General features: G+C 39.1%; 10 protein-coding genes across 11 annotated transcripts in view; 5 read left to right on the top strand and 5 right to left on the bottom strand.

The window, feature by feature from the left end:
- Positions 1 to 1,958, bottom strand: part of LOC104719413 (NAC domain-containing protein 8-like) — a 10,321-nt gene extending 8,363 nt beyond the window's left edge. The window contains exons 1-5 of one of the 2 annotated variants that reach the window (XM_010437341.2): positions 1,704 to 1,958; positions 1,131 to 1,263; positions 845 to 1,031; positions 253 to 722; positions 28 to 171 (exon numbers count right to left, since the gene is read on the bottom strand). In XM_010437341.2, the coding sequence (XP_010435643.1) occupies positions 28 to 171; positions 253 to 722; positions 845 to 1,031; positions 1,131 to 1,263; positions 1,704 to 1,711 (942 nt within the window). In that variant the 5' untranslated portion in view covers positions 1,712 to 1,958. The remainder of the gene's footprint in view (positions 1 to 27; positions 172 to 252; positions 723 to 844; positions 1,032 to 1,130; positions 1,264 to 1,703) is intronic. The other variant, XM_010437340.2, reaches the window with a different exon arrangement.
- LOC104719412 (putative glucose-6-phosphate 1-epimerase) lies at positions 2,338 to 5,184 on the bottom strand. The gene is made up of 10 exons (XM_010437335.2): positions 5,050 to 5,184; positions 4,775 to 4,884; positions 4,391 to 4,546; positions 4,109 to 4,183; positions 3,778 to 3,834; positions 3,529 to 3,686; positions 3,309 to 3,440; positions 3,128 to 3,230; positions 2,943 to 3,042; positions 2,338 to 2,856 (listed from the first exon to the last, which is right to left on the bottom strand). The coding sequence occupies exons 3-10, from the start codon at positions 4,466 to 4,468 to the stop codon at positions 2,639 to 2,641; spliced, it is 921 nt and encodes a 306-aa protein (XP_010435637.1). The 5' UTR covers positions 4,469 to 4,546; positions 4,775 to 4,884; positions 5,050 to 5,184; the 3' UTR covers positions 2,338 to 2,638.
- Positions 5,415 to 7,992, top strand: LOC104719410 (putative pentatricopeptide repeat-containing protein At3g01580). Its single transcript, XM_010437334.2, has 2 exons — positions 5,415 to 7,710; positions 7,822 to 7,992. Exon 1 carries the CDS (start codon positions 5,652 to 5,654, stop codon positions 7,632 to 7,634), a length of 1,983 nt encoding a protein of 660 aa, XP_010435636.1. The 5' UTR covers positions 5,415 to 5,651; the 3' UTR covers positions 7,635 to 7,710; positions 7,822 to 7,992.
- LOC104719409 (oleosin 5) lies at positions 8,147 to 9,030 on the top strand. Its single transcript, XM_010437333.1, has 2 exons — positions 8,147 to 8,329; positions 8,407 to 9,030. The coding sequence occupies exons 1-2, from the start codon at positions 8,222 to 8,224 to the stop codon at positions 8,866 to 8,868; spliced, it is 570 nt and encodes a 189-aa protein (XP_010435635.1). The 5' UTR covers positions 8,147 to 8,221; the 3' UTR covers positions 8,869 to 9,030.
- Positions 9,122 to 11,269, bottom strand: LOC104719408 (proline-rich receptor-like protein kinase PERK9). Its single transcript, XM_010437332.2, has 3 exons — positions 10,952 to 11,269; positions 10,531 to 10,806; positions 9,122 to 10,232 (listed from the first exon to the last, which is right to left on the bottom strand). The coding sequence occupies exons 1-3, from the start codon at positions 11,183 to 11,185 to the stop codon at positions 9,306 to 9,308; spliced, it is 1,437 nt and encodes a 478-aa protein (XP_010435634.1). The 5' UTR covers positions 11,186 to 11,269; the 3' UTR covers positions 9,122 to 9,305.
- On the top strand, positions 12,247 to 14,619 carry LOC104719407 (phosphoenolpyruvate/phosphate translocator 2, chloroplastic-like). The gene is made up of 9 exons (XM_010437331.1): positions 12,247 to 12,777; positions 12,863 to 12,985; positions 13,064 to 13,216; positions 13,362 to 13,447; positions 13,536 to 13,617; positions 13,706 to 13,825; positions 13,945 to 14,022; positions 14,153 to 14,282; positions 14,421 to 14,619. The coding sequence occupies exons 1-9, from the start codon at positions 12,481 to 12,483 to the stop codon at positions 14,501 to 14,503; spliced, it is 1,152 nt and encodes a 383-aa protein (XP_010435633.1). The 5' UTR covers positions 12,247 to 12,480; the 3' UTR covers positions 14,504 to 14,619.
- Positions 14,888 to 18,989, top strand: LOC104719406 (DEAD-box ATP-dependent RNA helicase 14). Its single transcript, XM_010437329.1, has 9 exons — positions 14,888 to 15,151; positions 15,511 to 15,857; positions 15,993 to 16,151; positions 16,327 to 16,395; positions 16,978 to 17,247; positions 17,347 to 17,697; positions 17,778 to 18,055; positions 18,150 to 18,485; positions 18,586 to 18,989. The coding sequence occupies exons 2-9, from the start codon at positions 15,540 to 15,542 to the stop codon at positions 18,713 to 18,715; spliced, it is 1,911 nt and encodes a 636-aa protein (XP_010435631.1). The 5' UTR covers positions 14,888 to 15,151; positions 15,511 to 15,539; the 3' UTR covers positions 18,716 to 18,989.
- Positions 20,204 to 21,547, top strand: LOC104719405 (transcription factor MYB57). Its single transcript, XM_010437328.2, has 3 exons — positions 20,204 to 20,710; positions 20,829 to 20,958; positions 21,044 to 21,547. The coding sequence occupies exons 1-3, from the start codon at positions 20,542 to 20,544 to the stop codon at positions 21,351 to 21,353; spliced, it is 609 nt and encodes a 202-aa protein (XP_010435630.1). The 5' UTR covers positions 20,204 to 20,541; the 3' UTR covers positions 21,354 to 21,547.
- LOC104719404 (universal stress protein A-like protein) lies at positions 21,584 to 23,340 on the bottom strand. The gene is made up of 4 exons (XM_010437326.2): positions 23,040 to 23,340; positions 22,469 to 22,590; positions 22,216 to 22,334; positions 21,584 to 21,895 (listed from the first exon to the last, which is right to left on the bottom strand). Exons 1-4 carry the CDS (start codon positions 23,215 to 23,217, stop codon positions 21,787 to 21,789), a joined length of 528 nt encoding a protein of 175 aa, XP_010435628.1. The 5' UTR covers positions 23,218 to 23,340; the 3' UTR covers positions 21,584 to 21,786.
- LOC104719403 overlaps positions 23,511 to 26,040 on the bottom strand; it is a 4,276-nt gene continuing 1,746 nt past the window's right edge. Inside the window, exon 2 of the mRNA XM_010437325.2 lies at positions 23,511 to 24,408. Within this exon, the coding sequence (XP_010435627.1) occupies positions 23,841 to 24,386 (546 nt within the window). The 5' untranslated portion in view covers positions 24,387 to 24,408 and the 3' untranslated portion in view covers positions 23,511 to 23,840. The remainder of the gene's footprint in view (positions 24,409 to 26,040) is intronic.

Raw genomic sequence — 26,040 nt, 5'->3', positions numbered from 1 at the left:
TCCGAGGCTAGGATTGGGGGGCAGAACCTGATTTTCCCAAATAGACGAAGCTTCAATGCTCTCATTGCATGTTAAGCTATCTTCACTGAGGTTTACAACATAATCCTCATCCATTCGAGCTTTTTTGGACCACATCTTCCCTAATGCAGCTTCTGGAATGCTGTCCAGTCCCTGGTTTACCAGATAATAAAAACACCGACTTTAGTCTCTAAAAAACGAAGTTGATGATCTTGTGGTTACCATTTTACCAACCTCCATAAATGGAGCAAACATCTTTGAATCATCAAAAGCTTCTTCATCTCCAGCAACACTTTCTACAGGTCTAGGAGGTGTAGGAGTATTCGTCTTTGGTGTTCTAGGGCCACCTCTACCCCCGGAATTCTCACCTTCATCCCCAAGCTTCTGCTGCTGATATGTGATCTTGGAAACAACATAGTCTCCTATCTCCTTTCCTTCTGTACCTAGATGGTACTGATGCAGAACCCAGTTTGATTTCACGGGCTTTGACCCCTTTCTAGCGCTCTTGTAGAGCACCATGATCTTCTTGCAACCGCTCTGGACTCCATTGAGAAATACAGGTTTGGTTCTGCCAGTCTTGTGCCAGCGAACTGGTTCATCGTTCACAAGAGTTGGTGTGATCTTTCGGCGTTTCCTCTGTCCTGTGCCATAAGCCTGCACCGTCTTGTGAAAGAAGAAGACACTTACTCCATCTTTGTTTGCACCTGAAATAGCAAAGCTCAAAAGATCACAGGAATCAATCGAAGAGCAACAGTTATATGAGCTTAAAGTAAAGGTCTTTATGGAGTAAAATTGCAAAAGAAGATGGTAGAATGTTGTAGTTTACCAGGAAGGTTTTGAGGGTGAGTGTAATTGATTCCAACATCTTCAGTGACAGGACGAATAAACTCTTCGATAAGCACGTGAGGTTGTGAGTCACCAAGCCCACATTTAGCTTCCAAAAATTCGACGATGTCCTCATCAGTTGGCTCAAACTTGACACCTTTAGGAAGACCAGGCCATGGAAGCAGTACCTGAGTCCAAATAAGAAGAAAGACAAGTGTGTAAGTGTGTAAGCGAAGTCTCTGGTTTGAGCAATGTGGTAGGAGAGGGAAGTGAGCCTGGGGACTGACATTGCTGTTGTCAATGCGGTAGGAGCAATTGGGGCATTGGATATGAGCACCGCAGTCTTGGATCTGAAAAGCTGAAGAAAGAGAAGCATTTTTCACTTTGGTTGCAATACCTCGACCATCGACAATCCAAGCCCTGTGTGACAAGAACAAAACGGATAAAGATGTGAAGAAAACAAATCGGTCATCTTCTTCAGAGTCAATTAGCAGAGAGACTCAAGCGGGTATTGTCAGAAACAGAGAGAAAGGTTTATATCTCACAAATCTCCTAGCCCCTATATAGATTACTTTAAAACTGAAAGCTATAGAGAGATGCAGACAATGCCTAACCAGACCCAAATTATATCTAAAAGTCTCAATCTTTGTAGCTAAAAACTCGTTCGTAATAGAAATTTCACATTTTGCTTGCCAGGAATCGTAACCCAGTTAATTAAAAAATTGGCCTTGTCTTGCGCGGAACAAACAGGTAACGAAATCGATTGGTAAAATCGATTCAGGGTTTTGGGTGAAATCAAATCTAACGAAAAATCTTGGGGGGTTTGGTTTTTATATACAGTATTAGGGTTCAAAGCTTACCTCGCCATGACTCCCTAAACAAAGAGATACAAAGAGAGAGAGAGAGAGAGAAGAGGAAGGCTTTGGAGCTTGTTCACTAGGCTAAGTAACAATGGAGTGAACGCGTCAAGACCGAGAGAAGACTGAGCGAGCGGGAAAGAAAGTAAAGCTAAACCCAGAGAGACTCGTACGTTCCGAACCTGAGCTTCGAGGAAAGCTTCTCAAGAACACAACTGACGAACCTCAGCTTCGGATGTGACTCGTCTTAGCTGACCCTCTAGGGATACTGGTTCGGATTCCGAAGCACTCTGGGACCTTTCTTTATGGCTATTTTTGTAAATTACTTGTTTATGTGGGCCCCATCTACCTTGATTTACCCGTAATTTAATGCGTGTTATCTAATGATTTTTCTTTGAACAAAAATACTAACCCCAAAGTCGAGACAGGACATCTTACCATTATTGGATAACGGAGACTGTATACTACTAGTATTTAACTATTTATTACTTACGTGAAATATACATACGTTGTAAAACCCGTTTTTATCTTTTATCTTCTATCTTAATATGATTACTACTTGACAAAATCTAGAAAATTAGTGGTAAAGAGTAGAGAAGACTAGTTTAACAGAGTTGTAAAGAAGACAATGGTGATATTATATATTCTAATTTCCCGAATCAAAGAAACCGATACATTGTTTGATGGTCAAAACAGAGTCAACGTTACAAAATATGACCGTGACCTCTCCTCTCTGTAAACAACACCACCACCACCAATCCAGACAGGATAAAAAAATCTCCAAGGTTCCAAGACAAGTCCTGAATCTTTAGAGACTTGTTTCTGGCTAGTGTGTGTGACTGTGTGTGATATAATGAGATCATAGGGCTTATTATTATTCTTGTTTTTTTTTCTCTGTCTTCACTAAGTAAGCAAAAAAAAAAGAAATCCCATAAGGATCAGTTATCTCCGTAAAGAACCTTGCGTGGATCAAGCTGTCCGCTGCAGTAACTGGATGAGACGATCGATAGTTCTTGTCTCCCTTTCCACTCTTCACGAGGCTTTAACAATACCTGCGGCTCGATTGCTCCAGAATCTACACAAAGCATTGTTTTGTAATCTTCATCTCCCATATCAGCTATGGTCTTTGCCTTCTTGTCCCAAGGGTTCCACACAACTGCTCGTTTCCAACTCCATCCGTTAGAAGACGAAACCAATAACACTCCAAAAAAATGTATGAAGATGAAAAATGCTATCCTTTACCTGCATTAGGCATGCCTTCCTTTCGCAACTCGATTGTCCTCTTTCGTTCATGATCTATGACCGCAATCTTTGTTGGTGTGTTCAAGTACACTCTATCGACCTGCACAGCACTAACTCTATATCAATCTTGCTGATCTTTTTTTCTCTTTGACTTTAAGTAGAAGACAATAGCTGACATTACTCACCTCGCCGTCAAAGGTAATCGCGTCTGCTTGCTCCGTGAATCTTTCTTTATTCATCAAGTTGTCTAGATAATCCAGTGTCTCCAAACCCTCAACTCGTACTTCACTGAAAATTCGATACCCCCACATGAATTATCACTCAGAAAAAGAAAGCAGTATTAAGTAGAGGAAATCAGATGCATACCTTATGTCAGATACATATAAGTAGTTTCGCAGTGTAAACATAAAGGAGAATGCCTTTGAGTCAATGTTCCTCACACGAGGGATCAAAGTAAGCTTCCCAGGGCTGATAGTGATGCGAATACGGAGTTCAAAACTGCACCAATAGCACCGAGGAAGTATGAAGTTAGACGAAGAGGAAGTAGTTTCGCAGATCAAAGATCAGAGTATAAGTTAAAACACACCTGTGAGGCCAGGTCTTCAGGTCATCTTCTGTGGACTTCAATATCAGATCAACTGATGATTGTTTGTTAGCAGGAGACAGAGGCGAAGGATCTTCATCATAAGACCACAATCTGTTCCGGACAAATCCATGTCGCTCAAGTCCACCAAAGTTTCCAAACTGCAAACATGACACAGTATGCTTGATGGCCGTAACAAAACACACAGAAAAAAGATTATTCAACCATCTTAAAATACAGGAGGTACCAAACCTGTGGAAAGCAAACAGGTATTCCTCCTCTGATCGCCTTGGGTGGCTTATATTGAGCCTAAATGAGACACACCAAATTAGTTAAAACAATTGTTGCTTCACTCTTCAATGGGCAGGCAGTGATTTTGTCTATTTATATATATTCAAGCTATAGATGAAGTAGCATCTTTATCAACAAATCAAAGTAACAGGTGACAGACAAATGAGAAGTAATGAAGCAATAGTTGGGAACTGAGGACACAGATCTTAACGCCTATGTGGATTTGGAGTTAATTCGCATCAGAGCTCCTAACGATATTAATCTAAAGACAATAATTTGAGTACAGTTTTACCTTGGTGCTCATGTAAAGCAGTTCTTCCCTCCTTTCATTTTTCCAAGAAATGACTTGTCCTCCAAATAGAAGCACCTGAAAGGTATATTAATCCGAGAACATGTAACTCTACAAAGTATTAGAATAGAGGAATACATATATTCCCAATTTACAAACCCTCACAAAAAAAAAAAAAACATGATAACAACCAATGAAGGCAGACACAACCCAATGATACTAACTACTGGAATTGAAGAGCCTCAAACAATAGGAGGAAGGAAATGAACAGAAAAGTGAGCAAACCTCAGCAGTTGAACCGCGAGGCTCAGTCAAAATAATCCGGGACGAACCATCGCCATCGTTGCCTAAATTCAAAGGCATCTCTTTTATGGGCTCAGCCTCACTCGAAGAATCGATTCGTTTTCTACAGTCGATGATCTCCTTCACTCTTAACTAGACCTACAACCAAAAACCCAGATGCAAATCTATCAACAACTTTATAAACAACACCCCAACCGTTTACCAAACAAACAAAATAAAAATGGGAATATACGGACAAATCAATAGTTACAATAAATCAAAAAAAAAAAAAAACCGGAATCAATTCCGGAAAAAGGGGAAATCAAGAAATAATAAAGAAATCGAAGAGAATCGAACAAAACCAAAAGGGAAAAGATTCAAGCTTACGTCCTCTGATATCGAATTTTGGGTAAAAACAATCGTACGGATTTTGCGACGTAATCAAACGAAACGACTCCGCGATCGGCTTCTGATCCGAACAACTTCCACCGAACTTTCTACACAAATCAATCGATTAATCGAACCCGATATACACTAGGCGACACACAACGTGACGATAATAACAAGAAAAAAGTAGCTCAAATGTCTCGACCAGAGATAAAAGAGAAATCAAGAGGACCTCAGAGATTGAGATTGAGATCGAGAGAGTACAAAATGCAGACCTTGAAGTTTCTCTTTGATTCTCTTCAAAGTTTTGGGTTATTATGATATGATGATGAGTCAGAGAAGAAAGAAGAGAGAGCTTGAAGAAGACAAGAACAAGAAAGAAGAGGAGCCCTCTTTTCTTTTGTGCGTATTTGTAGCTCTGTTTCCAATTCTCTCTATAACTGTGTGTACTGCCACGTGTTCCCCTTTTTTCCAATTTTCTTTCCTTAATTACTAAACAAATCTTTATTTATTTGTTCTTTAACTGTTATGTTTATCCACGAGTGTTGTTGGTATTCCTTTAAATATCCCATTATTGCATACAAATACTGACTGATAATTAAAAATATAAGGTCGACCAATCCAAAAGGTACACATATAAAATAATAAAATACAGAGTAGTGTGCCCCGACTGATACAGCCCACTAGCCCAGGCCCAATCAAAAGCTATTATCCTAACGCCGTCGTCGCATATGCTGCTGCTGCTGGTCTCTGTTTCGTCCAAGAGTTCAACTCTCTCCCTCCCAAAGTTACTACGAGAATGGAAATTTGGATCGATTGACTCAGAAGGAGGTTTATAATTTGGGATAAAATTCAATTCCAGGGGAGTTTAAATCGGATGGGTTTTTACCGGAAGTTCTCTTCTTCGGTGGATGCACGCCAGGTGTTCGGCGAAATGTCGAAGCGAAGCTTATACCAGTGGAATACTCTTCTTAAGAGTTTATCCAGAGATAAACAATGGGAAGATGTCCTCTGTCACTTTGTTCAAATGTTTCGCCATGAAGAAAAGCCTGATAATTTCACGCTTCCAGTTGCTCTCAAGGCCTGCGGGGAGTTGCGGGATGTTAAGTATGGGGAAATGATTCATGGGTTTGTGAACAAGGATCCCACTTTTGGCTCTGACCTTTATGTTAGATCTTCTCTGATTTATATGTACGTGAAATGTGGGAGAATGACCGAAGCTTTGAAGGTGTTCGATGAGTTGGAGAAGCCTGATTTAGTGACCTGGTCTTCTATGGTTTCTGGTTTTGAGAAAAACGGGTCTCCCTTTCAGGCCGTCGAGCTTTTCAGGAGAATGGCCATGGCTTCTGATGTTACTCCTGATCGGGTGACTTTAGTCACACTAGTTTCTGCATGTACAAAGCTATCGAATCCAAGGCTTGGGAGATGTGTGCATGGTTTTGCCCTGAGGCGTGGATTTACAAAGGATCTGTCTTTACTAAATTCGCTATTGAACTGTTTTGCGAAGTCGAATGCTTTCAAGGAAGCGGTTAATTTGTTCAAGACGATGGCAGAGAAAGACGTTATATCTTGGAGCACAGTGATTGCTTGCTACGTTCTAAATGGATCTGCCGCTGAAGCATTGTGTGTCTTCAATGAAATGATGGATAACGGAACAGAACCTAATGTAGCTACTTTTCTCTGTGTTTTGCAAGCTTGTGCAGCTGCTCATGATTTAGAGCAAGGTAGGAAGACTCATGAATTAGCCATTAGGAAAGGCTTAGAGACAGATGTGAAAGTCTCCACTGCTCTAGTTGATATGTATATGAAGTGTTTCTCCCCCGACGAAGCTTATGCTGTTTTCTCCATGATTCCAAGGAAAGATGTGGTCTCTTGGGTTGCTTTGATAAGTGGTTTTACCTTAAATGGAATGGCTCACAGATCAATTGAGGAGTTTTCCATGATGCTGCTGGCAAATAATACCAGGCCTGACGCTATTCTTATGGTCAAGGTTCTCGGGTCATGTTCGGAGTTGGGTTTTCTAGAACAAGCTGAATGCTTTCATAGTTATGTGATTAAATATGGATTTGACAGTAACACATTCATCGGAGCGTCTCTGGTCGAGCTTTACTCGAGATGTGGCAGTCTAGGCAATGCTTCTAAAGTATTCAACGAGATTACTTTGAAGGACACTGTGGTTTGGACCTCTTTGATCACTGGCTATGGAATTCATGGGAAGGGCTTTAAAGCGCTGGAGACATTTAGTCACATGGTCAACAGCTCAGAAGTTGAGCCTAACAAAGTGACATTTCTCTCAGTCTTATCTGCTTGTAGTCACGCAGGTTTGATACACGAGGGGTTGAGCATATTTGAGTTGATGGTGAATAAATATAGATTTGTTCCTAACTTAGAACACTATGCTGTATTGGTTGATCTTCTTGGTCGTGTAGGAGAACTAGATACTGCCATTGAAATCACAAAGCGGATGCCTTTTTCACCAACACCTCAAATCTTGGGTACTCTTTTAGGCGCGTGTAGAATTCATCAGAATAATGAGATGGCAGAAATTGTGGCAAAGAAGCTTTTTGAATTGGAATCTAATCATGCTGGTTATTACATGTTAATGTCGAATCTGTATGGGGTTAAGGGAGAGTGGGAGAGTGTGGAGAAGTTGAGAAATTCAGTGAAGCAGAGAGGAATTAAGAAAGGCCTGGCAGAGAGTTTGATTGAGATAACAAGAAAGGTACATAGATTTGTGGCGGATGATGATTTGCATCCAGAGAAAGAGCCGGTTTATGGATTGCTCAAAGAGCTGGATTTGCATATGAAAGCAGACTTGGAAAATTCTGTGTACTTCAAATATGAGGGAGACAGCTTGTGATTCAGTGTATGCATAAGCTTGAAGCCAAGATCTCTGTCTTTCTCGGGAACGGTACATGATCTTGAATTCATCACAGGTATGTACTGAGTTTTGCTGATCAGAGTTTCTGCATACTCTATTTAATAATCTCAATCTTTTAAATGTTTGCTTTTGAAACCACACCTGACCAGAGGAATCCCTTTTATAGGAGAAAAACTGAAGATTTTTGAGCAAGGCCGCATGCATTTTAAGTCAATTTAGAAGATTTTGATGACAAGATTCAAAGAGGAGAGTACTCTGATTATAAGGGTAGAGCAGACTTTTTATGTAGAATGGCTCCACCCCCTGACACTAAAGTAGTCATCTTTGTCCATCTCATTGATATCATCGGATTCGCAATGAGAGTTTAGTTAAATAAAAGAGGAAACGAAACTTGTTACTCATGCAAGCTTCTCAGATGCCACGTCACTCTGTTACGTGTCATGTCTACACACCATCTCGCTCCAAAACCGATCTCAATTCTCAAGCCTTAAAGGCTGAAGCAATCGACTAAGTTAACACTCTCTTCTTTCCGAAGCTCTCTAATTAAGCTTGAACTTGGAGGATCAATGGCGGACGTTCGCACACATTCACACCAGCTTCAAGTGCACCCTCAACGCCAGCACGAAGGAGGCATCAAAGTCCTTTATCCCCAGAGTGGCCCTTCTTCCACTCAGGTCCGTTTTACATTCCTCCTTCCAATCTCAGCTATGCATATATGTATATGGTTTTCACGTGACGCACGTGCATGCAGGTGCTAGCCGTATTTGCGGGTGTACCTGTTGGAGGAACGCTGCTAACCATAGCTGGTTTGACATTAGCCGGTTCGGTTATTGGACTAATGCTAGCATTCCCGTTGTTTCTCATCTTCAGCCCAGTAATCGTACCAGCAGCCTTTGTGATCGGTCTAGCTATGACCGGATTCTTGGCGTCAGGGGCCATAGGTCTCACTGGACTATCATCCATGTCGTGGGTACTCAACTACATCCGCCGGGCAGGAGAGCACATTCCGGAGGAGCTTGAGGAAGCAAAGCAGCGTTTGGCTGGCATGGCTGAGTACGTGGGACAAAGGACTAAAGATGCTGGACAAACCATAGAAGACAAAGCTCATGATGTCCGAGAGACCAAGACTTTTGATGTTCGAGACCGAGACACCACCAAGGGTAATGTCCGAGACACCACTAAGACTCACGAGGTTCGAGTGGCGTCTACATAAAGCGTGTGTATTGGTGAATAAAAGGATCGACTGTGAGTTCTTGATGTTTGTGGGTTTGTATTCGCTTGTAAGCTTCTTTTGAGTTTAGTTTTTTTCTTTTCTTCCTGTAACAATAATGTCGGAGACGTTTTGCTTCTATAGTTTCGATCAGTTCTTTGTTTATTGATGCTTACTACTCGGTACTAGATCTGATTGGTAGCTCANAAAAAAAAAAAAAAAAAAAAAAAAAAAAAAAAAAAAAAAAAAAACAGAAAACATCAAATGAAGCTTTTAAACTTCAAACGCAGAGTAACGGACATTCTCTGCATCAAACTGAAATCACAATGGGTTACAAGCTCTTAGATATTTGGTTGGTCACTAAGGTGATCTTAAAATCGATAATTGATTGATATATAGTTCTGTACAGAGAGTCAGGTAAATAAACCCATGGCTACCGTCTACCGACCACCAGACCAACCTCCAGGTGGAGCTCCTCCTTCGTTCATCAACTTATCCAGAACGACGTTGAGGTCAACAGCTTGGCCGTTTTCAGTCAGTTTTCTCACTGTTGCTCTGACTTGGTCCCTTGGAAATCCCATGGTTGTCACTCTGTCGATTACATCATCGATTGGGACTCTGCTTTCTGATCTCGGGGAACTAGAACCGCCACCACTGCTGACGGCTGAAGCCATTGGCAAAGCGTGTGGCAACGTACGTGAACTTGAGAGCTGTGGGTAACCAGTTCCACTGCTACTTATATGTGACGGTTTCGCTGATGCGACTGGTGAACCAGTGTATGGGTAAGGTTCAGACGAGTAGCCGGAAGAAAAACCTGAAGTAGATCTACCATCTGCTCCATCGTACATCGATGGTTGTGGTTTGGGAGGGTTGTAGAACTGCTGAGAAGGGGCAGAACCAGCAGGTGGCTGCTGAAGAGGAGGGTTTGGTGGGTAAGACTGCATGCGGTATGGTTGTTGTTCCTCGAGTTTGTTGTAGCCAAGTGATGGTGGTGGCTGTTGCTGAGACGGTGACTGGTAAGGTGGTTGATGTGGCATTGGGGTTTGAGGAGCTTGGTAAGGAGGCTGGTTTGGCGGAGGGCAATAAGGCGCTTGTTGAGGAGAAAACTGGGTAGGTAGCTGAGCTAGTAATTGGGAGGAAGGTGGATGGGAAGGAGAAGCAGCGGAAGATGGTGGCTGTGGGAAAGAAGTAAGAGGAAACTGCGGCATAGGGACCCCAGGTGCGGGCGAATGAGCATTGGGATCATAACCATGTAAAGGGTGTGTTTTGGTGTGCTGGTCAACTTTGGATGCCTGATGCTTTAAAAGCTGAGGCTGAGCTTCGACAATATCCTGTTTATCCTTCAATAGGTTCACATCACTCTGCACCTGCACGCAATTCACATAAAGAAGGTACCGCCGAAGCATCAACAAAAAACGTACCATAAGCTCAGACTCGAGAAATATGTTCTGAAGAGAAAAAGATGAATAAGTAGCCAGGAAAGGCTCACTTAAATGTATGGTGTTACAATACAAGAAGAAAGCGCAAGGATTCAACACCAATTTCATCATCCGATAATGTAAAATCTAAATTCTACTAGATATGATGAGAGAGCATCTGAATGTTCTAATTTCAGATGGATAATAATGGGAAAAAAAAAAAAAAAAAAAAAAAAAAAAAGGTTACCTCTAAAAGGATAGTTTTAAGCTGTGTGAATTTGACATCATTGGTGTTGTCAACAGAAACTTTGAGATCATCCACGAGGTTTTGGAGATTAAGGGTTCTGGTCTCAAGCTGGGTAAGACGTGCACAGACAGCTTCCATAACATGAAGCAAGGTATCAACATGCTTCTTCACAGTGCTATCAATATCAGATAAAATGGTGGTGGTGTTAGACACATAGGGAGCCTTGTCGTCAGGAACCAACTTCGAAGGTTCAATAGAGTCGAGAGATCCAAAACCCTGCCCACAGCCCCCCAGAGCATAAACAAAAAAAAAAACAATCAATACAACGAATATTACAATGCAAAACCTTTAAAAAAGCAATCAAACAATCTCAACTTGAAATTTAGCAACAATCGATCTTGAGAAGTATTGTATTGGGTACCTTGGAAGACCAATTAACCCTAGCTTTCGGAGAAGTAGTAGTCGTAGATCCGAGGAGATCTGACGGCGAGTGAGATAATGGAGCGGCGGAGGTAGAGCGAATGGGCTGGAAATCATAGCTAGGAACGATCTCTTCTTTCTGCTTGTTGTGGTGATGATCGTTCAAGAGATCGTTGAAATCAGTGGAAGGTGAAGAGGAGGAAAGATCCATAAACTGACCACTTCTACTACTCATCGGTAACCTTTTCTCTCTCGGATTAGCTCTCTATTCTACTACAAGGATTTTTTTNTTTTTTTTTTTTTTTTTTTTTTTTTATGTGACAAAATTTTTTTGACCAGCTTCCTTAGCGTTGTTGTATAAACCTCTGTTCTGGCCTAGAAGGTTCTGGTCTTCTCGATCCTCTCTGTCTCTCTGTGGCTACCAGAGTTTTATGGGCCGATTTGGGTTTCCTCCACCTGTATAAAAGCCCAATTGTTTTTTTTAAACAGTAAGCCCAATTTATTTATTATTGTAAATTTTTATAATATGCATAATGCTCATAATGCTGTACCGGCTGCATTTTTTTTATAATAATTATATCAAAGGTCAAGACCAAATAAAAAAAATATCAATGTTATAATTCATAATCAAGGCAATGGGATGGGACCATGTTATTTGCTTACGAGAATAACACGGCAAACCAAACAAAAACAAAGGGTGGACTCTAAAATTGATTGGCATTTGGCATCACACCAGTGCCACCACCACTCAGGTACATACGATACAACATCCACTTATATTATCCATTGCATTTTCCCCTAACCTTTTCTTCTATATAACAACAATCAAAACCTATTAATTAGTTAGTGGTCGGTAATTTTCCCTGTTCCTGCGTACGTACACTTTTTAATTAAAATGTTAATGTACTCCAAGATAACCACGGCCGGCCCGTTTGTAAAATGAACGACAAAAAATATATCAAATTATTTCAAAATCATAACTCATTTACAGGAAACACACACATATGCAAACTCCAAAGATACCCGAAATTACCATTCTATTCGTAATTAACTAAATACACATATTATCGTCGCCCTCATTCGGAAAAGTACAAATACAATTTATGATTTATCTATCCAACTAGCCAATGTTTAAATAGAAAATCTTGAATACACGGTGTATTGTATACCTGGAAAGAAAATGTCGGCATACAAGTTTATAATCATCAAACAGAGTATAACGAAAAGAGAAAAGTCACAACATAAAAGGACGACAACTCTTGTAAAACAATAATAATTAGTTTGCATCGTTTCATATCCAAAAAAAAAACAAAACAAACTTGGGGAGTTTCTTCTTCTTACATGAAAATGAGGCGACAGACTAGTTTCATTCATTAAACATACTCTTACCAAATAGAAGAAGAAAAAGAAAGCTAGGCATTGTCAAAGTCCAACAAATGTCTTAGGATTTATGTAGATCTTGGAGTATCTCATTCACACTTCTTCAAATAACACACACACACACACACACACAAAAAAAAAAGGAATATTATGTTTCCTCTTACATTTGTAAACCCAAATCCGAGGCTTCCATATCCATTGTTCATTGCCAAATCGATTCCCGAACCAGCGTTGAGCAGGAGAAGCAGAGCTTTGTCATCTTCTCACTCTTATCCTTGGAGACCGAACCTTAGATTGAATGGCTTCAAGTTCAAGTCAGCTACAGCTCCCGAGAATTTGGAAGAAGGAGATTCGAAATCCGAAAGCTTGGTAAAAGGGTTGAAGCTAGGAGGCATGTTCGGAGTTTGGTACCTTCTCAATATCTACTACAACATCTTCAACAAACAGGTTCCTTCTTTGCTTCATTAAATACATACCGATCAATGACTCGGAACCTATTAATTACAAGTATGGAACTCGTTCAATATCCCAGGTACTTAGGGTTTATCCATATCCAGCGACTGTAACAGCTTTTCAATTAGGGTGTGGAACTCTGATGATTGCAATAATGTGGCTCCTTAAACTCCATCCACCCCCTAAATTTACTCCTTCTCAGGTAATTCAGTATTGATTCCGTCAAACCCTAAAAAAAAACAGGGAGATTTCAACTGTAAGTAACCCCTCTGATCTTCAGTTTACGGCAATCGTACAACTAGCAGCAGCTCACACGTTAGGAAACTTGTTGACAAACGTGAGCTTGGGAAGAGTAAACGTCTCTTTCACACACACAATCAAAGCAATGGAGCCTTTCTTCACCGTCTTGTTCTCTGTTCTCTTGCTCGGTGAGGTATGCCAATCAGAGACTCACTCGTCTTAAGACTTAACATGGTTTTGATTTGATTCCTATTTCAACCAGAAATAACCTTAAAACTATACAAGAGAGATATATTTTCTAACATATTCTTTGAATTTTTTTTTGATTTTGATGACAGTGGCCAAGTTTGTGGATTGTTTGTTCGTTGTTACCAATTGTCGCTGGAGTCTCTCTAGCATCTTTTACAGAAGCTTCTTTCAATTGGTATGAACAACAATCAACAACAAACAGAAAGGAAAAAGTAATCTTGTTGATCACCTTTTTTTATGGACTTGATTGGATGTTTTTTTAGGATTGGTTTCTGCAGTGCGATGGCGTCTAATGTAACAAACCAATCACGGAATGTTCTCAGTAAAAAATTCATGGTTGGAAAGGTAAAAAAGAAGGATCCGAATAAGTTTAAGTTATCCTCTCAACTCAAGAAGCTAGTAGTAATCGACATGTGTGGTTCTATTGAAACAGGAAGCTATGGACAACATCAACCTTTTCTCTGTAATAACCATTATCTCCTTTATCTTACTGGTCCCTGCAGCAATCATGATGGATGGGTTTAAGCTTACTCCTTCGGAGTTACAAATAGCTGTAAGTAAACAGATATAGAATACGGTATAGCTAATAGGGTCTCCAAATTTAAAGAAAAACAGATAAAGAAGTTATGAGATATATATATATATATATGTTTGTGATTGGTTGCTTGACAGACAAGCCAGGGTATGTCCGTAAAAGAGTTTTGCATCATGTCGCTTCTTGCTGGGGTTTGCTTGCATAGCTACCAACAGGTTGGTCCACACCACACAGTTGGGTTTCATAAAATTGTACTGATCAGTTTTGTGTTAAGTCGGTTAGTGTATGGTTTCTAATTATAAAGTATTATACTGTGTCTCAAAATGACAATCCGGATTTGATTAGGTATCGTATATGATACTGGAGATGGTATCTCCGGTCACACACTCGGTGGGGAACTGCGTGAAGCGTGTGGTGGTTATAACATCATCAATTATATTCTTCCAAACTCCAGTTTCACCTCTTAATTCCATAGGTAACACTAACACAACAAACAAAATATACAAGACTGTATGTATATATAACGCAGGTTGTAATAAAAGGATTGGTACATATCATTTTGTTGAAGGAAGATGTTTTTTCTTATCTTTTTCAATAAACTCTTCTTGAACAGGTACGGCGACTGCACTAGCTGGAGTATATTTGTACAGCAGAGCCAGAAGACTCAAACTAAAACCAAAACCCAAAACTTGTTGAATTTGTCTGTACATAAAAAAAAAAAAAAAAATTGTAGAAGCTCTTGTAGTTTGTTATAAATTGTAGAAGCTCTTGTAGTTTGTTATCAGTGTGATAAGCATATTTTCTTTTCTTTATTACTATGAATGAGTTTGTTTTAATGTCACTAATCCAAAGAAACAAAACAATCAATACTTGGTGGGAGTTGGAAAATTGTATTTCCTGCTGATGAGTAAACAACAATGGGCTTGGAAGAAAAGTGAATAGCCCAAAGAAGGCCCAAAAGATAAGGAGGCGGCTCGTTTAGGTTGGTAAAGGTACTCAGATATTTTTGTTGAGTAATAAAACCTAATAAACGGGACGGGGCATAATAAAAAGGAGGAGCAACACGTCTTCTCTCTCAATCGGGTCTTTTTGGTTTCTCTCTCTCTCTCTCTCTTTTGCTCTACGCTTCTTCTTCTCCCTTCTTCTTGTGGGCGTAGATTTTTAGAGAGAGAAATTTTTATTTAAGGGTGAGAAACAAAGGAAATCTCAGATCTCGACTTCGGAAGATTTGACCCGACCCGACCCGACCCGACCCGACCCGACCGCTTATAAATCTAATCTGCTGGTTCCAGAGCACGCTCCTCCTCTTCATCGGCAACACTTGAAACCATCATCAATCATCAGGTACTAGGGCGTTTTATCTCTCCTGTAGAAATTTCTCGGTGATTTCCTTCAATTTGGTATTTGAGATTTCTCTTTTAAATCTTGTGTATTGGTCGTGTTTCTAATTCTGATGTCTGATGATTGAATCTGCTTGATTTTATATTACTATTACGTGTTAGGGTTTCTTCGATTTGTGTAAAATCCAGATCTGTGCTCGATTGTATTTGGATGCTTTTATAATTTTTGGTTTAACTAACTTGAAATTCGAAGATAATCACGAAAGTGTTACTTTTGTTTTTTCTATAGACGTATTGTGTTGCTTGGCTTCTTTTTGATGAGGATTGGTATTAATTTTATCAATTGAATCTCTTAAATTGCAGAAAACTCTTTTTGTTTGGGTGTTGTTACAATGGCTGCTACCGCTAATGCTCCTTCTACTGTCCGTTATGCACCTGAGGATCACTCTCTTCCTAAGCCTTGGAAAGGCCTTGTCGATGATGGCACTGGCTTCTTGTACTATTGGAATCCTGAGACCAATGTTACTCAGTACGAGAGACCTGCTCCCTCTCATCCTCCCAAGCTTCCTCCCGTCTCTGTTAGCTCTTCCGTTCAGGTTCACCCTACTCCTAACGGTGCCGCCTATGCTCCTCCTCGCAAGGCTGATGATAAGTATACTAGACCCTCTGAACATGGCCCTAAGATTGACTCTTCCTCCAGGTTTAGTGAGGTACTCACCACTTGTCTCCTCTTTATACTTTTTTTTTTTTGTTTATAACTATTATACCCTTTCTCTAGCATTATTTGCTATTGGTGCCTCTTGTTCGGTTGCTCATTTTAGTTTTTTTTTCTCGATTTCCTCAAGAGTGGCAGGAGTGGACCCCCTTATTCGAATGGAGCTGCTAACGGTGTTGGGAATCCTGCATATGGTGCAACATCTGCCAGAGGTCCTTCTCCTTCATCAGCTCCCAGAAGTGAACTGTCCCCTGAGGCCTACTCCCGCCGTCATGAGATTACTGTCAGTGTAAGTATCTAAAATCTTCCTTGAACCAACGTCGTCGTTTTTCTTCTTCTTATGTAATAATTTGTAGTGTGTTCCTCTTTACCAAGTTGCCTATTTGGCTTTCACCTGTTTTATTTCTGTAAATCTTTTTTTATTTCCTCTAGTTACTTATATCTTATTTTCCTCTTGTCTTCAGGGGGGCCAAGTACCACCACCTATAATGTCCTTTGAAGCTACTGGATTCCCTCCTGAGCTTCTGCGGGAGGTATGATTTTATTTGTCATAGTAAATTGAAAAGACTTAGGAAACCCTCAAACCTTTGTTTCCGTTCAATAAGCTGAATCTTTGTTGGGTTTTATGCTGGGGTCTGATTTATGAACCTAGTTTGGTTTTCCTAATAGTAGCCTTATTTTGTCACCAAGCTTAAATCGACTTAGGTTTAACATTTAGAGTCAAAGTTTTATGCCATATGCTCCCTTTTCTTTTCTTTTTTTTTCCCAGGTGCGATGTTTGCTCCTGGGGGGGAGCTAATGTCGTACACTGTGCCACTTCTTTGAGGTCCTTGCAAATTATTTGGAGTGCCCTATATGGTGGGCCAAATTTTTTGGAAAGGACTTCCCAAATCATCCAAGCTCGTGGCAGGGCCTGTTAATGGTGTGATGATTCATTTCACCACCGGGTCCAGACAGAAGAAGAGGCGTCCTCCTGCTGCAGGTTTCATCAGTAATCTTTTGCCGCCTGCAAATGGGGGATGGTGCTTCTTCTGACATGAGCCACCACTCCCTAAGCCCAAAATAACCTTGGTGTTCCTCTTCTCATAGGACAGCCTCGTTTTCTGCTTTCTTAGGTACTCAGTGCAGGTTTCTCTGCTCCAACTCCAATTCAAGCTCAGTCATGGCCAATTGCTATTCAAGGTAGGGACATTGTAGCCATTGCTAAAACTGGCTCAGGAAAAACTTTGGGTTACTTGATTCCTGGGTTTATGCATCTTCAACGCATCCGAAATGATTCGCGCGCGGGCCCAACAATCTTGGTGTTGTCTCCAACGAGGGAGCTGGCCACACAAATCCAAGAAGAAGCTGTTAAATTTGGGAGGTCATCAAGAATTTCGTGTACCGTAAGTAGAAGTTTCTGAACTTGTAAACTTTTGACATGCTTCATGTGTATTATCTGTCTAATGGATTCTAAATGTCTGGTCTTGTTATCTCTGTTTCAGTGTTTGTATGGTGGTGCGCCAAAGGGACCTCAGCTGAGGGATTTAGATAGAGGAGCAGATATCGTGGTTGCAACTCCTGGGAGATTGAATGATATCCTTGAAATGAGGAGAATTAGTCTGCGTCAAATATCTTACCTTGTGCTAGATGAGGCAGATAGGATGTTGGACATGGGTTTTGAACCACAGATAAGGAAGATTGTGAAAGAAATTCCCACTAAGCGTCAAACCCTTATGTACACAGCTACGTGGCCAAAGGGAGTTAGGAAAATTGCAGCTGACTTACTTGTTAACCCTGCTCAAGTCAACATTGGCAACGTTGACGAGCTTGTGGCTAACAAGTCAATCACACAGGTTTGGCTTGACCTGATTCTATTGATTCTGCTGACCGTTTCAGGAAAATCAATCTGATTGTTGTGCTTTTTTGGACACAGCATATTGAAGTGGTAGCACCAATGGAGAAACAGAGGAGATTAGAGCAGATCTTGCGGTCTCAGGAACCAGGCTCAAAGGTGATCATATTCTGCTCGACCAAAAGGATGTGTGATCAACTAACACGCAATATCACCCGCCAATTTGGAGCTGCTGCTATACATGGAGACAAGTCCCAGCCTGAGAGAGACCATGTTCTTAATCAATTCCGCAGTGGTAGGACTCCGGTTCTTGTTGCAACCGATGTTGCTGCTCGTGGACTGGACGTTAAGGACATCAGGTATTTAATATAATGCAAATCGCAATCCTTAAAAACGAATCATGAAATTGTTACTTGATGATTATATTAGTTTTAACACAATCTGAGATCACAGGGCGGTCGTAAACTATGATTTTCCCAATGGAGTGGAAGACTATGTTCATAGAATCGGAAGAACAGGAAGAGCTGGAGCGACTGGTCATGCATTCACATTCTTTGGTGATCAAGATTCAAAACATGCTTCAGATCTGATCAAGATCTTGGAAGGAGCAAACCAGCAAGTTCCGCAACAGATCCGTGAAATGGCTACACGTGGTGGTGGTGGAATGAATAAATACAGTCGCTGGGGTCCCCCTTCTGGAGGCCGTGGTCGTGGTGGCGACTCTGGTTATGGTGGCAGAGGTGGCGATTCTGGTTATGGTGGCAGAGGTGGCTTTGGCTCGCGTGACAGGTAAATTAACATAACGGCCTCTTCTTTTAAAATATTTTGTTGGATGTTATTGAAATTATGGTTGTGACTTAAGATTGTATAAATTTTTGATGGGAAGCAGAAGCAGCAACGGATGGGGAAGGGAGCGTGAAAGGAGCCGTAGCCCTGAGAGATTCAACAGAGCTCCACCACCGTCTTCCACCGGATCGCCTCCTCGCAGCTTCCACGAGTCCATGATGAAACACAGATGAAAAGGTAGCCTGATAAAGCGAGTGATAGAAGAATGTGTTATTGGAGATATCCCTTATTCCTTTGACATTATATATATTTTTTGGCCGGTGAAGAATTTAGAAAAAGAAAAAAAAACAAGACCAAGACACAGTCCCATTGGAAAATTTACGTTCAAAACTACAATTGATATCTTATTGTTTGTATTTCATCTGTTTACTCAGACTCAGAGATTGGTAAGAATTGTTTTATTCGATACGAGTAACCGTTACATTACTTATCTTATGGGATTTTCTACGCTGCTTTGGCATTTAAATAACAAAAACAGTGTGCTGTTTGAGATCTCGGTTTAGTATGGTTAGATTTGGTTAGATTTAGATTTATCTAGAAACTTGCTTCCGACTTCCCAAACTGAATCGAACTATTCGTTGCATTCGTAGTTCCAAATTAATGATGAGAACTTCAAATTCCTCATTTCCCCCATTTGTGCTGACGGATTATTCCGTCAGCACTCAACAGTCATAAACCGAACCAATACCAAAAAAATAACTATCTAAATCAAAGCATAATAAATTTATGTATTTTCAAAAGTGACGTTTAATAAATGTTCTAGTTAGTTTTTTCGACCAAAAAAAAAAAAACTTTGGAAAAAGAAGTTTGGTGAGTCTATGGCTTAGAGGAGAAGTGTGTGTCTTGTGTACTTTGATGATAATATAATTGATGACAGCCTATTAGTCTCCAAATAGACTCTAGATTTTTTTGTGGTTACAAATTAGTTTTCCTTTTACAACTAAACGAATCATGAACTCCTATCTAAAATCAAAGCTCACTACATACATATATATGTTCACACATGGTTTATTTTCCACTATCAATAATATTAATTATCATTGGTCATTACGAGATAACCCTTATATACTGAATAAATCAATCATCAACCAAAATAAATCCTAATATTGTAAAAATAATTGTATATATGGAATGATAGTTCAAGGATTTTTTTTCTTTCGAATTATATTGGAAAAAACGACTACTATACAGTTTTAAATAAACTTTAATACAGCTTAATTTATTGTATAATATACGTATTGCTACTTACTATCTTACAATAATTTAATTGAAATTGTAGGATGATGACACATCATTTAAAATATCAGCCACAAAACACACTTGCTAAATCTGGCATATGATTTACACCGAACCTTCTCAATTAATTGCCCCAAAGCAAACGCTATCACAACTTTCATTTTATTTTCTCTCTCTACTATTTGATTTTCTTTGTATAATCGAAATCTAAATTCGAAATCATACACAATTAGAATATTATTAAAATATGCGTTTTTGAAAGTGTAATTTAGATGTGGTAAAATATAGCAAGTATGAAAAATAATACCAATTTCAGTTTCAAACGAAAAGAATATTCTTGATTACTTGGTTTTGTTTACTGAATAAAAGTATTGGCTAGTATATATATTAGTGACTACAGGGTTAGGAAGAAGTCGTTATTTACATCAACGATCAGTGTAATGTTTCTGTCAAGCTCTGCTTTGATTTAATATTTAGTACTTTCTTTCTTCTCACTGTTTACAATTTGTGTGGTCGCCAAGTTCTCATTTGATTATTAGTTTCTTATTTAAGAGTTCTCATTAAGTTTTGTAATCAAATATTACATATTTCGTTGATTTTGTCTATATACGTACACGTAGATACCACTGAAATTAACCCTGCTTTGTATAACCAATTGGAGTATAGTAGTCACAAGTCACAACCCTATAAAAGAAAACAGTTGTTGATCATCTTCCCGCCCCGAGTATCTCTCTCTCGATCTTGATTGCATTGAGAAATATAGATGGAGACGATGAAGAAGAAAGGGAGAGGGAAAGCGACTATAACATCACAGAAAGAAGAGGAAGGAACAGTGAGGAAAGGGCCATGGACTATGGAAGAAGACTTCATCCTCTTTAATTACATTCTTAATCATGGTGAAGGTCTTTGGAACTCTGTCGCCAAAGCCTCTGGTATATTTGCACATTCAAGTCATATACAATAATTAAACACTGATCACTCACGTGTTATGTTTTTTTTTGATGATGTTATATTTGCATGTATATAATTTTGTTTTCATCTTATAATAAGGTCTAAAACGTACTGGAAAAAGCTGTCGGCTCCGGTGGCTGAACTATCTCCGACCAGATGTGCGGCGAGGGAACATAACCGCAGAAGAACAACTTGTGATCATTCAGCTTCATGCTAAGCTTGGAAACAGGTCTTACATATAATTTCATCATGACATGCGTGCGTACGTAATAACGAATCAGAAAACTAATACATATATATGGTGTTGTATATAGGTGGTCGAAGATTGCGAAGCATCTCCCGGGAAGAACGGACAACGAGATAAAGAACTTTTGGAGGACAAAGATTCAGAGACACATGAAAGTGAAAGTGTCGTCGGAGAATATGATGAATCATCATTGTTCGGGAAACTCACAAAGCTCGGGGATGACAACGACGGAACAAGGCAGCTCCGGCAAAGCCATCGACATGGCTGAGAGCTTCTCTCCGGCGACGACAACGTTTAATGTGGTAAACGAGAATTACTGGAACGTTGAAGATCTGTGGCCCGTCCACTTGCTCAATGGTGACCACCATGTCATTTAAGATAGTCCTACAATTTATATATTTATATCCCCGAGCTGCTTTTTTTTTGGGTTATGGTACGTTCTTTGGTGTTGTTTCTATTGCTGAAATGTTGTTGCAACTAATTTACATATAAAAAGGCGGTGTGAGAGCAGAGTTACCTCTGTTCGTTAAAGAACATATATATATATATACTACTCTTTCTTTTGTTTGTTTAGATTTTTCTTCTTTCTTACGGTATATATGAAAAGTTAAAACATAAATCATATACTGTATATATATATAGCAGTTGGTTTAAGTTTGAAAACCAATTCCAAAAAGTAGCAGACTGCACGACACATACATACAAACACACACAGAGATAACAAATATTAAAGGTATGAATTTGGATTATTGGACACAAAATAAAAGCACTCTCTGCAATAAATCAAAGAAGGGAGGTTGTTGTTATAATTTAGTCATCAGCTAGATCACTGGGAGTTTCATCGGCATTGCGTTTGATCGTCAAAACAGGACACTCGGCATGTTTCACACAGAAGGCGCTCACAGTCCCCACAAAGACCCTGCAATGCAATGCAAGAGAGTGAGAAGAAGACCAAACCCATAAGAAGACTCCAGACATATTATTACAAAACACATAATCTTCTTATCTATGCCAAGCGCAATGCTTGTATAACTTAAAAAATATGACAATTCCCAATTGTTGGCCACTGTTCTTGTCTGAGTCTTGAACTAATCTACTAGTCTATTCAAACTCAAATATCTGTCAAAGCGAAATCCTATCTAGCTGTAACCTTTACATGACAGCCTGATTTGGTGTTTTCATTGTTCAGTATTTCAGTCTAATAAATCATGTAGGAGGAGTATGAGAATTTGTACGCACTTTTGAAAGCGGCCAAGACCACGACTTCCAACAACGAGAAAATCAGGTCGGACTCGGGTGACCTCTTTGCAAATAACATCCTTGGGATCACCTATCTTAATCCAGGCCTCGCAAGCAACCTACAGGTTTTGCAATGATCATGAATTTTCACAAGATTACTTACAGTAGCTGTTAGTAAGGAGGAAGTAGCAAGTAGCAAGTAGACAGAGGAGGATAACTTAAAAAAAAAAAAAAAGAGTGTATTAATTATTACCCCAATCTCATGGCATTTTGTAACGAAAAACTCGAGAAGGTGAAGACCTTTAGCCTTGTTAGTTTCTCTCATGCTTCGGAAATCATCAGGGGAAGCATAAATGCTGTCAACGTCATCAAAACCTGCTTCCCAATTCACAAAAACAGAACACCCACAAGAAACTTAATAAAAATTCATCACTCAAGGCATGAAAGAACAAGAAACAAGTAGCATGAAAGAATTAAGGCAGGCATCAGATATATTCTCATCATATATACAAACAAGAACTCTTCATCAAGAATATGGCAATTAAAACTGGCAACAGCAACACATACATACCCACCGCTTAAATGTAAAGATCAAAGCCAAAATTGCAACACAACAAAAAAAAAAAGCAGAGAAAGATAAGATCTCACCGACCGACATGATCATCCCAATCTACGATATCATAATTAAATCCTAAGACAATGTCATATGATATTCAAGGAAGGGATAAAAAAAAANAAAAAAAAAAAAAAAAAAAAAAAAAAAAAAAAAAAAAAAAAGAAGGCGAGAGAGAGATGAAGAAGAAGAAGAAGAAGAAGAATCGAACCGTCTTCGTCGAGGACTTGGACATGGAGCAAGAGAATCTTGAAATCGGAAGTGTTGGACCTGACGATCTTCTCCAGAGTCCATTCGAAAGCTCTTTTGCTGCTTATCGAAGGGTGAGGGTACTCTTTGATCGTCGAACCGTTCACGGCCACCATCACTTTCGTCGGCTCGCTCCCCATTTTTCACCCAAAAAAATCGTCTCTCTTCTCTCTCTCTCTCTCTCTCTCACTCAGCAAATCGTCTCTGTTGTTTTTTGATTTTGGGGAAATCGACTACTTGGTCAGATCAGATCATATATGATATATGTGGGGGAAGACAAACAAGACAACTATGCTAAGCTATGCGCGCACTACGTCTACACATGCGTACTTTTAGCTGGGCGATTTCATATGTATGCTACAATGCGCAGCGTTTCTGTTACGGGACAGCTATCATCAACAAACAAAAGTGCACTACTAGTTCTTATAACTAAATTTCCCAAACTACCCTTTTCTGCTAATCATTGTGCAAGCCCTACAATATGGGCCCGAACGAGTGAGCCCATATCTATACTACATATTTTATATATGCGTATGAAAAAACTTTTAACCATGTACATTTTTTTCTCTCTCTCTTAAATAATAGCTTGTGGGTGAGAAATCTGAAATATGTAATTTTGAAATTTTATTTGCTGCACTAAAAGAATTTCACAAAACAATTTTTATGTAGTATATAGTAGTACTGTTTTGATGTTGTTTTGGAAATGATACGCCTAGCTTAGCTATGAATATATATATATGTATCTCTCTGACTCTATTGGTTACTACTGATGATGAATTGATTGAATTCCAGTGAAGGAGACTCTACCAAAGCCAAGATGACCAATCTGATACAACTCCAACCAAACTCTCTCTGCTTCCACTCTCGCACTTATCCTCGTCTCTTCTTCTAACGACGACCCCCTTCTTTCTTCTTCTTCCTCCTTCGTCAAACTCCCATCTCTCTCCACCACAAACCGGTGGTCGTCATCTCCGCCACCGCTCACCATCTCTGTCGACCTCCGCTTCTGCTGCTGCTTATGTAAACGATCCTCCCGATTCCTCCGTTTCTTCTTACTCCGGCCGATACATTTCCGCCCGATCATCCAGGGGACCTTAACGAAGGCGAGGGTGAGGAGGTTCACCACGGCGCAGGGACAACAGCAGAGCGCCACGCAGTCAGCGATCCCCGCCGCCGCCCAAGACCGGCACCTTTTCCGGGAGCATCTGGCTGATCTCGACTCTTCATCGGCTCCTTGACTACTACAGTGGGATCCACTCTGCTCTAATTTACGTGACACTCGATGCGGCTTTTGGCTTTCGTCCTCCATTTTAAAATTTATAAAATTAGCCCTGCCAAAAAACAAAGAAAAAACAAAATAAAGCTTACTAGTAAGTTATATACGGTTTACATGATGATACTACTCATTGTGCCCATCACAATATACAGATTTTTGTCCATATACGAGTGTGTATATAACACTTTGTTATTACTTTATAAATAAAATTAAAAAAAATACTACTACTAAAATAAAATTAAAAATTAAAAAAAAAAAAAAAAAAAAAAAAAAAAAAACAAATATGTTAATTGTTNAACAAAAATTTCTCCCATGCACTTTAACTTATTGACCAGACAGTTTCAGGTGCATTTAAATCTTACTCACGCTCCCACTTTGGCGCGTATTAGCCACTGTCTTCACTTTTTCTGATAACTAATACTACAGTTTTTTTTTCTTTTTTTTTTTCTGCATCAACGAGTATTCTGTAGGAGAGTAGCCAATTTTTTTTTGTGACCAGTTGAAGAAAGAAAAGATTACATATCAACGTTACAGTTCTGTCAAATACTATCGGAGTTAGTTTTTAAAAACTGAGATTGGTTTGGTCAAGCTGTTGACTGGTCTGGTTAGCTTTTGTAAAATAATGAAAAGTGTTGGACCAACGAGCGCGTGGGAGATGAATCTGAAGCTCTTTTTTGTTCGATAGGGGAAAAATAATACTAATACTATTCTTTTTTAGTGGAGAAAACAAGATAAAAAAAAAAAAGCTGTTAATCTGGAGATGTGTAAATAAAATCTTATTATATGTTTGGCTCTTTATGGTAAGAATCGTATGGTACGGTGGTAGCTTTTAAAATATATACAGTCCAGTCCCTCTATTGATTTTTAAAATTAACTTATCGCTCCTCAAAGACGATGATATTGTTTTAAAAAAATAATTAGAGATATCAGTGAGACAACGTGGATATAGTGCGGTAGATCATATCTCACATGGGTTGCCGGGTCCTAGCATGGCCCATTTACGTGGCCCATTTCAAAGCTACAAGTAATACAATACAATACAAATTCACGTGAGATAAACAGGGCCGTGCCTATAGTGTAATCAAAAAGGTATTTGCCTCTGGTGATCAGGCCCCCACATAATATATAAAATTTTGGTGTAATGGTTCAAAACAAAATTTTATTTATATTTTCCACTTGAGTTCAAAACCAAATTCTTATATCAAAAAAAAAATTATTTTCTTTTTTATTTATTTAAGCTCTAAGAATCTATGAATCCTAACTATTTTTGTTTTCTCAAATGTGTTTCTACGAAGTCTTCTTGTATTTGTATATTATTATAATTTATGTTTCATGTTTATAATAGTGTAAAAATTTATGCTTAACTTGCTATATATTGATTTTTTTATAACATATAAAGAAATTCTTGTTTAGTTTTCCTGTTTTTCTGTTACATGAATATTGGTTAATATTTATGTTTTCTGAATTTGTAAAAAAATTCAGAACATGCTTCTATATGAATATGATGTTTAAGAAAAAAAAAACAAATTAAAAAAACAAATAAAATAATAAAATTTAAGATCTTTTAAACGTATAATTGTTGTTTTAGACCTCTTTATTAATTATATATATTATTATATGTTAATTATCAGTTAAAAAAATAATTACACTTTAAAACTTGCCTTAAGCCCCTAGAAAGGCTAGCACG

The sequence above is a fragment of the Camelina sativa genome, chromosome 10 (genome assembly GCF_000633955.1).
Source record: "Camelina sativa cultivar DH55 chromosome 10, Cs, whole genome shotgun sequence".
NCBI classification, from domain to species: domain Eukaryota; kingdom Viridiplantae; phylum Streptophyta; class Magnoliopsida; order Brassicales; family Brassicaceae; genus Camelina; species Camelina sativa.
Note: the sequence above shows the minus strand (reverse complement) of the source record. Positions and strands in the feature narration are given on the sequence as shown.

Bases quoted from the DNA above. Each gene is read 5' to 3' on its own strand.
- LOC104719412 (XM_010437335.2), bottom strand. From the start codon at position 4,468: ATGCCTTTGAATTTAGGCAACGATGGCGATGGTTCGTCCCGGATTATT. The intron at 3,835-4,108 runs GTAAAACTGTAC...TGTCTCATTTAG, and splicing joins TGCTTTACATGAGCACCAAG to GCTCAATATAAGCCACCCAA. The intron at 3,441-3,528 runs GTGTGTTTTAAC...CTATTGGTGCAG, and splicing joins CTGAAGACCTGGCCTCACAG to TTTTGAACTCCGTATTCGCA.
- LOC104719410 (XM_010437334.2), top strand. From the start codon at position 5,652: ATGGGTTTTTACCGGAAGTTCTCTTCTTCGGTGGATGCACGCCAGGTG.
- LOC104719409 (XM_010437333.1), top strand. From the start codon at position 8,222: ATGGCGGACGTTCGCACACATTCACACCAGCTTCAAGTGCACCCTCAA. The intron at 8,330-8,406 runs GTCCGTTTTACA...ACGTGCATGCAG, and splicing joins GTGGCCCTTCTTCCACTCAG to GTGCTAGCCGTATTTGCGGG.
- LOC104719408 (XM_010437332.2), bottom strand. From the start codon at position 11,185: ATGAGTAGTAGAAGTGGTCAGTTTATGGATCTTTCCTCCTCTTCACCT. The intron at 10,807-10,951 runs GTACCCAATACA...GGCTGTGGGCAG, and splicing joins GGGTTAATTGGTCTTCCAAG to GGTTTTGGATCTCTCGACTC. The intron at 10,233-10,530 runs GTAACCTTTTTT...AATTGCGTGCAG, and splicing joins TTAAAACTATCCTTTTAGAG to GTGCAGAGTGATGTGAACCT.
- LOC104719407 (XM_010437331.1), top strand. From the start codon at position 12,481: ATGTTTCCTCTTACATTTGTAAACCCAAATCCGAGGCTTCCATATCCA. The intron at 13,618-13,705 runs GTAAAAAAGAAG...CTATTGAAACAG, and splicing joins AAAAATTCATGGTTGGAAAG to GAAGCTATGGACAACATCAA. The intron at 14,283-14,420 runs GTAACACTAACA...CTTCTTGAACAG, and splicing joins TTCACCTCTTAATTCCATAG to GTACGGCGACTGCACTAGCT.
- LOC104719406 (XM_010437329.1), top strand. From the start codon at position 15,540: ATGGCTGCTACCGCTAATGCTCCTTCTACTGTCCGTTATGCACCTGAG. The intron at 18,056-18,149 runs GTATTTAATATA...CTGAGATCACAG, and splicing joins CTGGACGTTAAGGACATCAG to GGCGGTCGTAAACTATGATT. The intron at 18,486-18,585 runs GTAAATTAACAT...GATGGGAAGCAG, and splicing joins GGCTTTGGCTCGCGTGACAG to AAGCAGCAACGGATGGGGAA.
- LOC104719405 (XM_010437328.2), top strand. From the start codon at position 20,542: ATGGAGACGATGAAGAAGAAAGGGAGAGGGAAAGCGACTATAACATCA. The intron at 20,711-20,828 runs GTATATTTGCAC...TCTTATAATAAG, and splicing joins CTCTGTCGCCAAAGCCTCTG to GTCTAAAACGTACTGGAAAA. The intron at 20,959-21,043 runs GTCTTACATATA...TGTTGTATATAG, and splicing joins CATGCTAAGCTTGGAAACAG to GTGGTCGAAGATTGCGAAGC.
- LOC104719404 (XM_010437326.2), bottom strand. From the start codon at position 23,217: ATGGGGAGCGAGCCGACGAAAGTGATGGTGGCCGTGAACGGTTCGACG. The intron at 22,591-23,039 runs GTTCGATTCTTC...ATTGGGAAGCAG, and splicing joins CCAAGTCCTCGACGAAGACG to GTTTTGATGACGTTGACAGC. The intron at 22,335-22,468 runs GTAATAATTAAT...CAAAACCTGTAG, and splicing joins CAAAATGCCATGAGATTGGG to GTTGCTTGCGAGGCCTGGAT.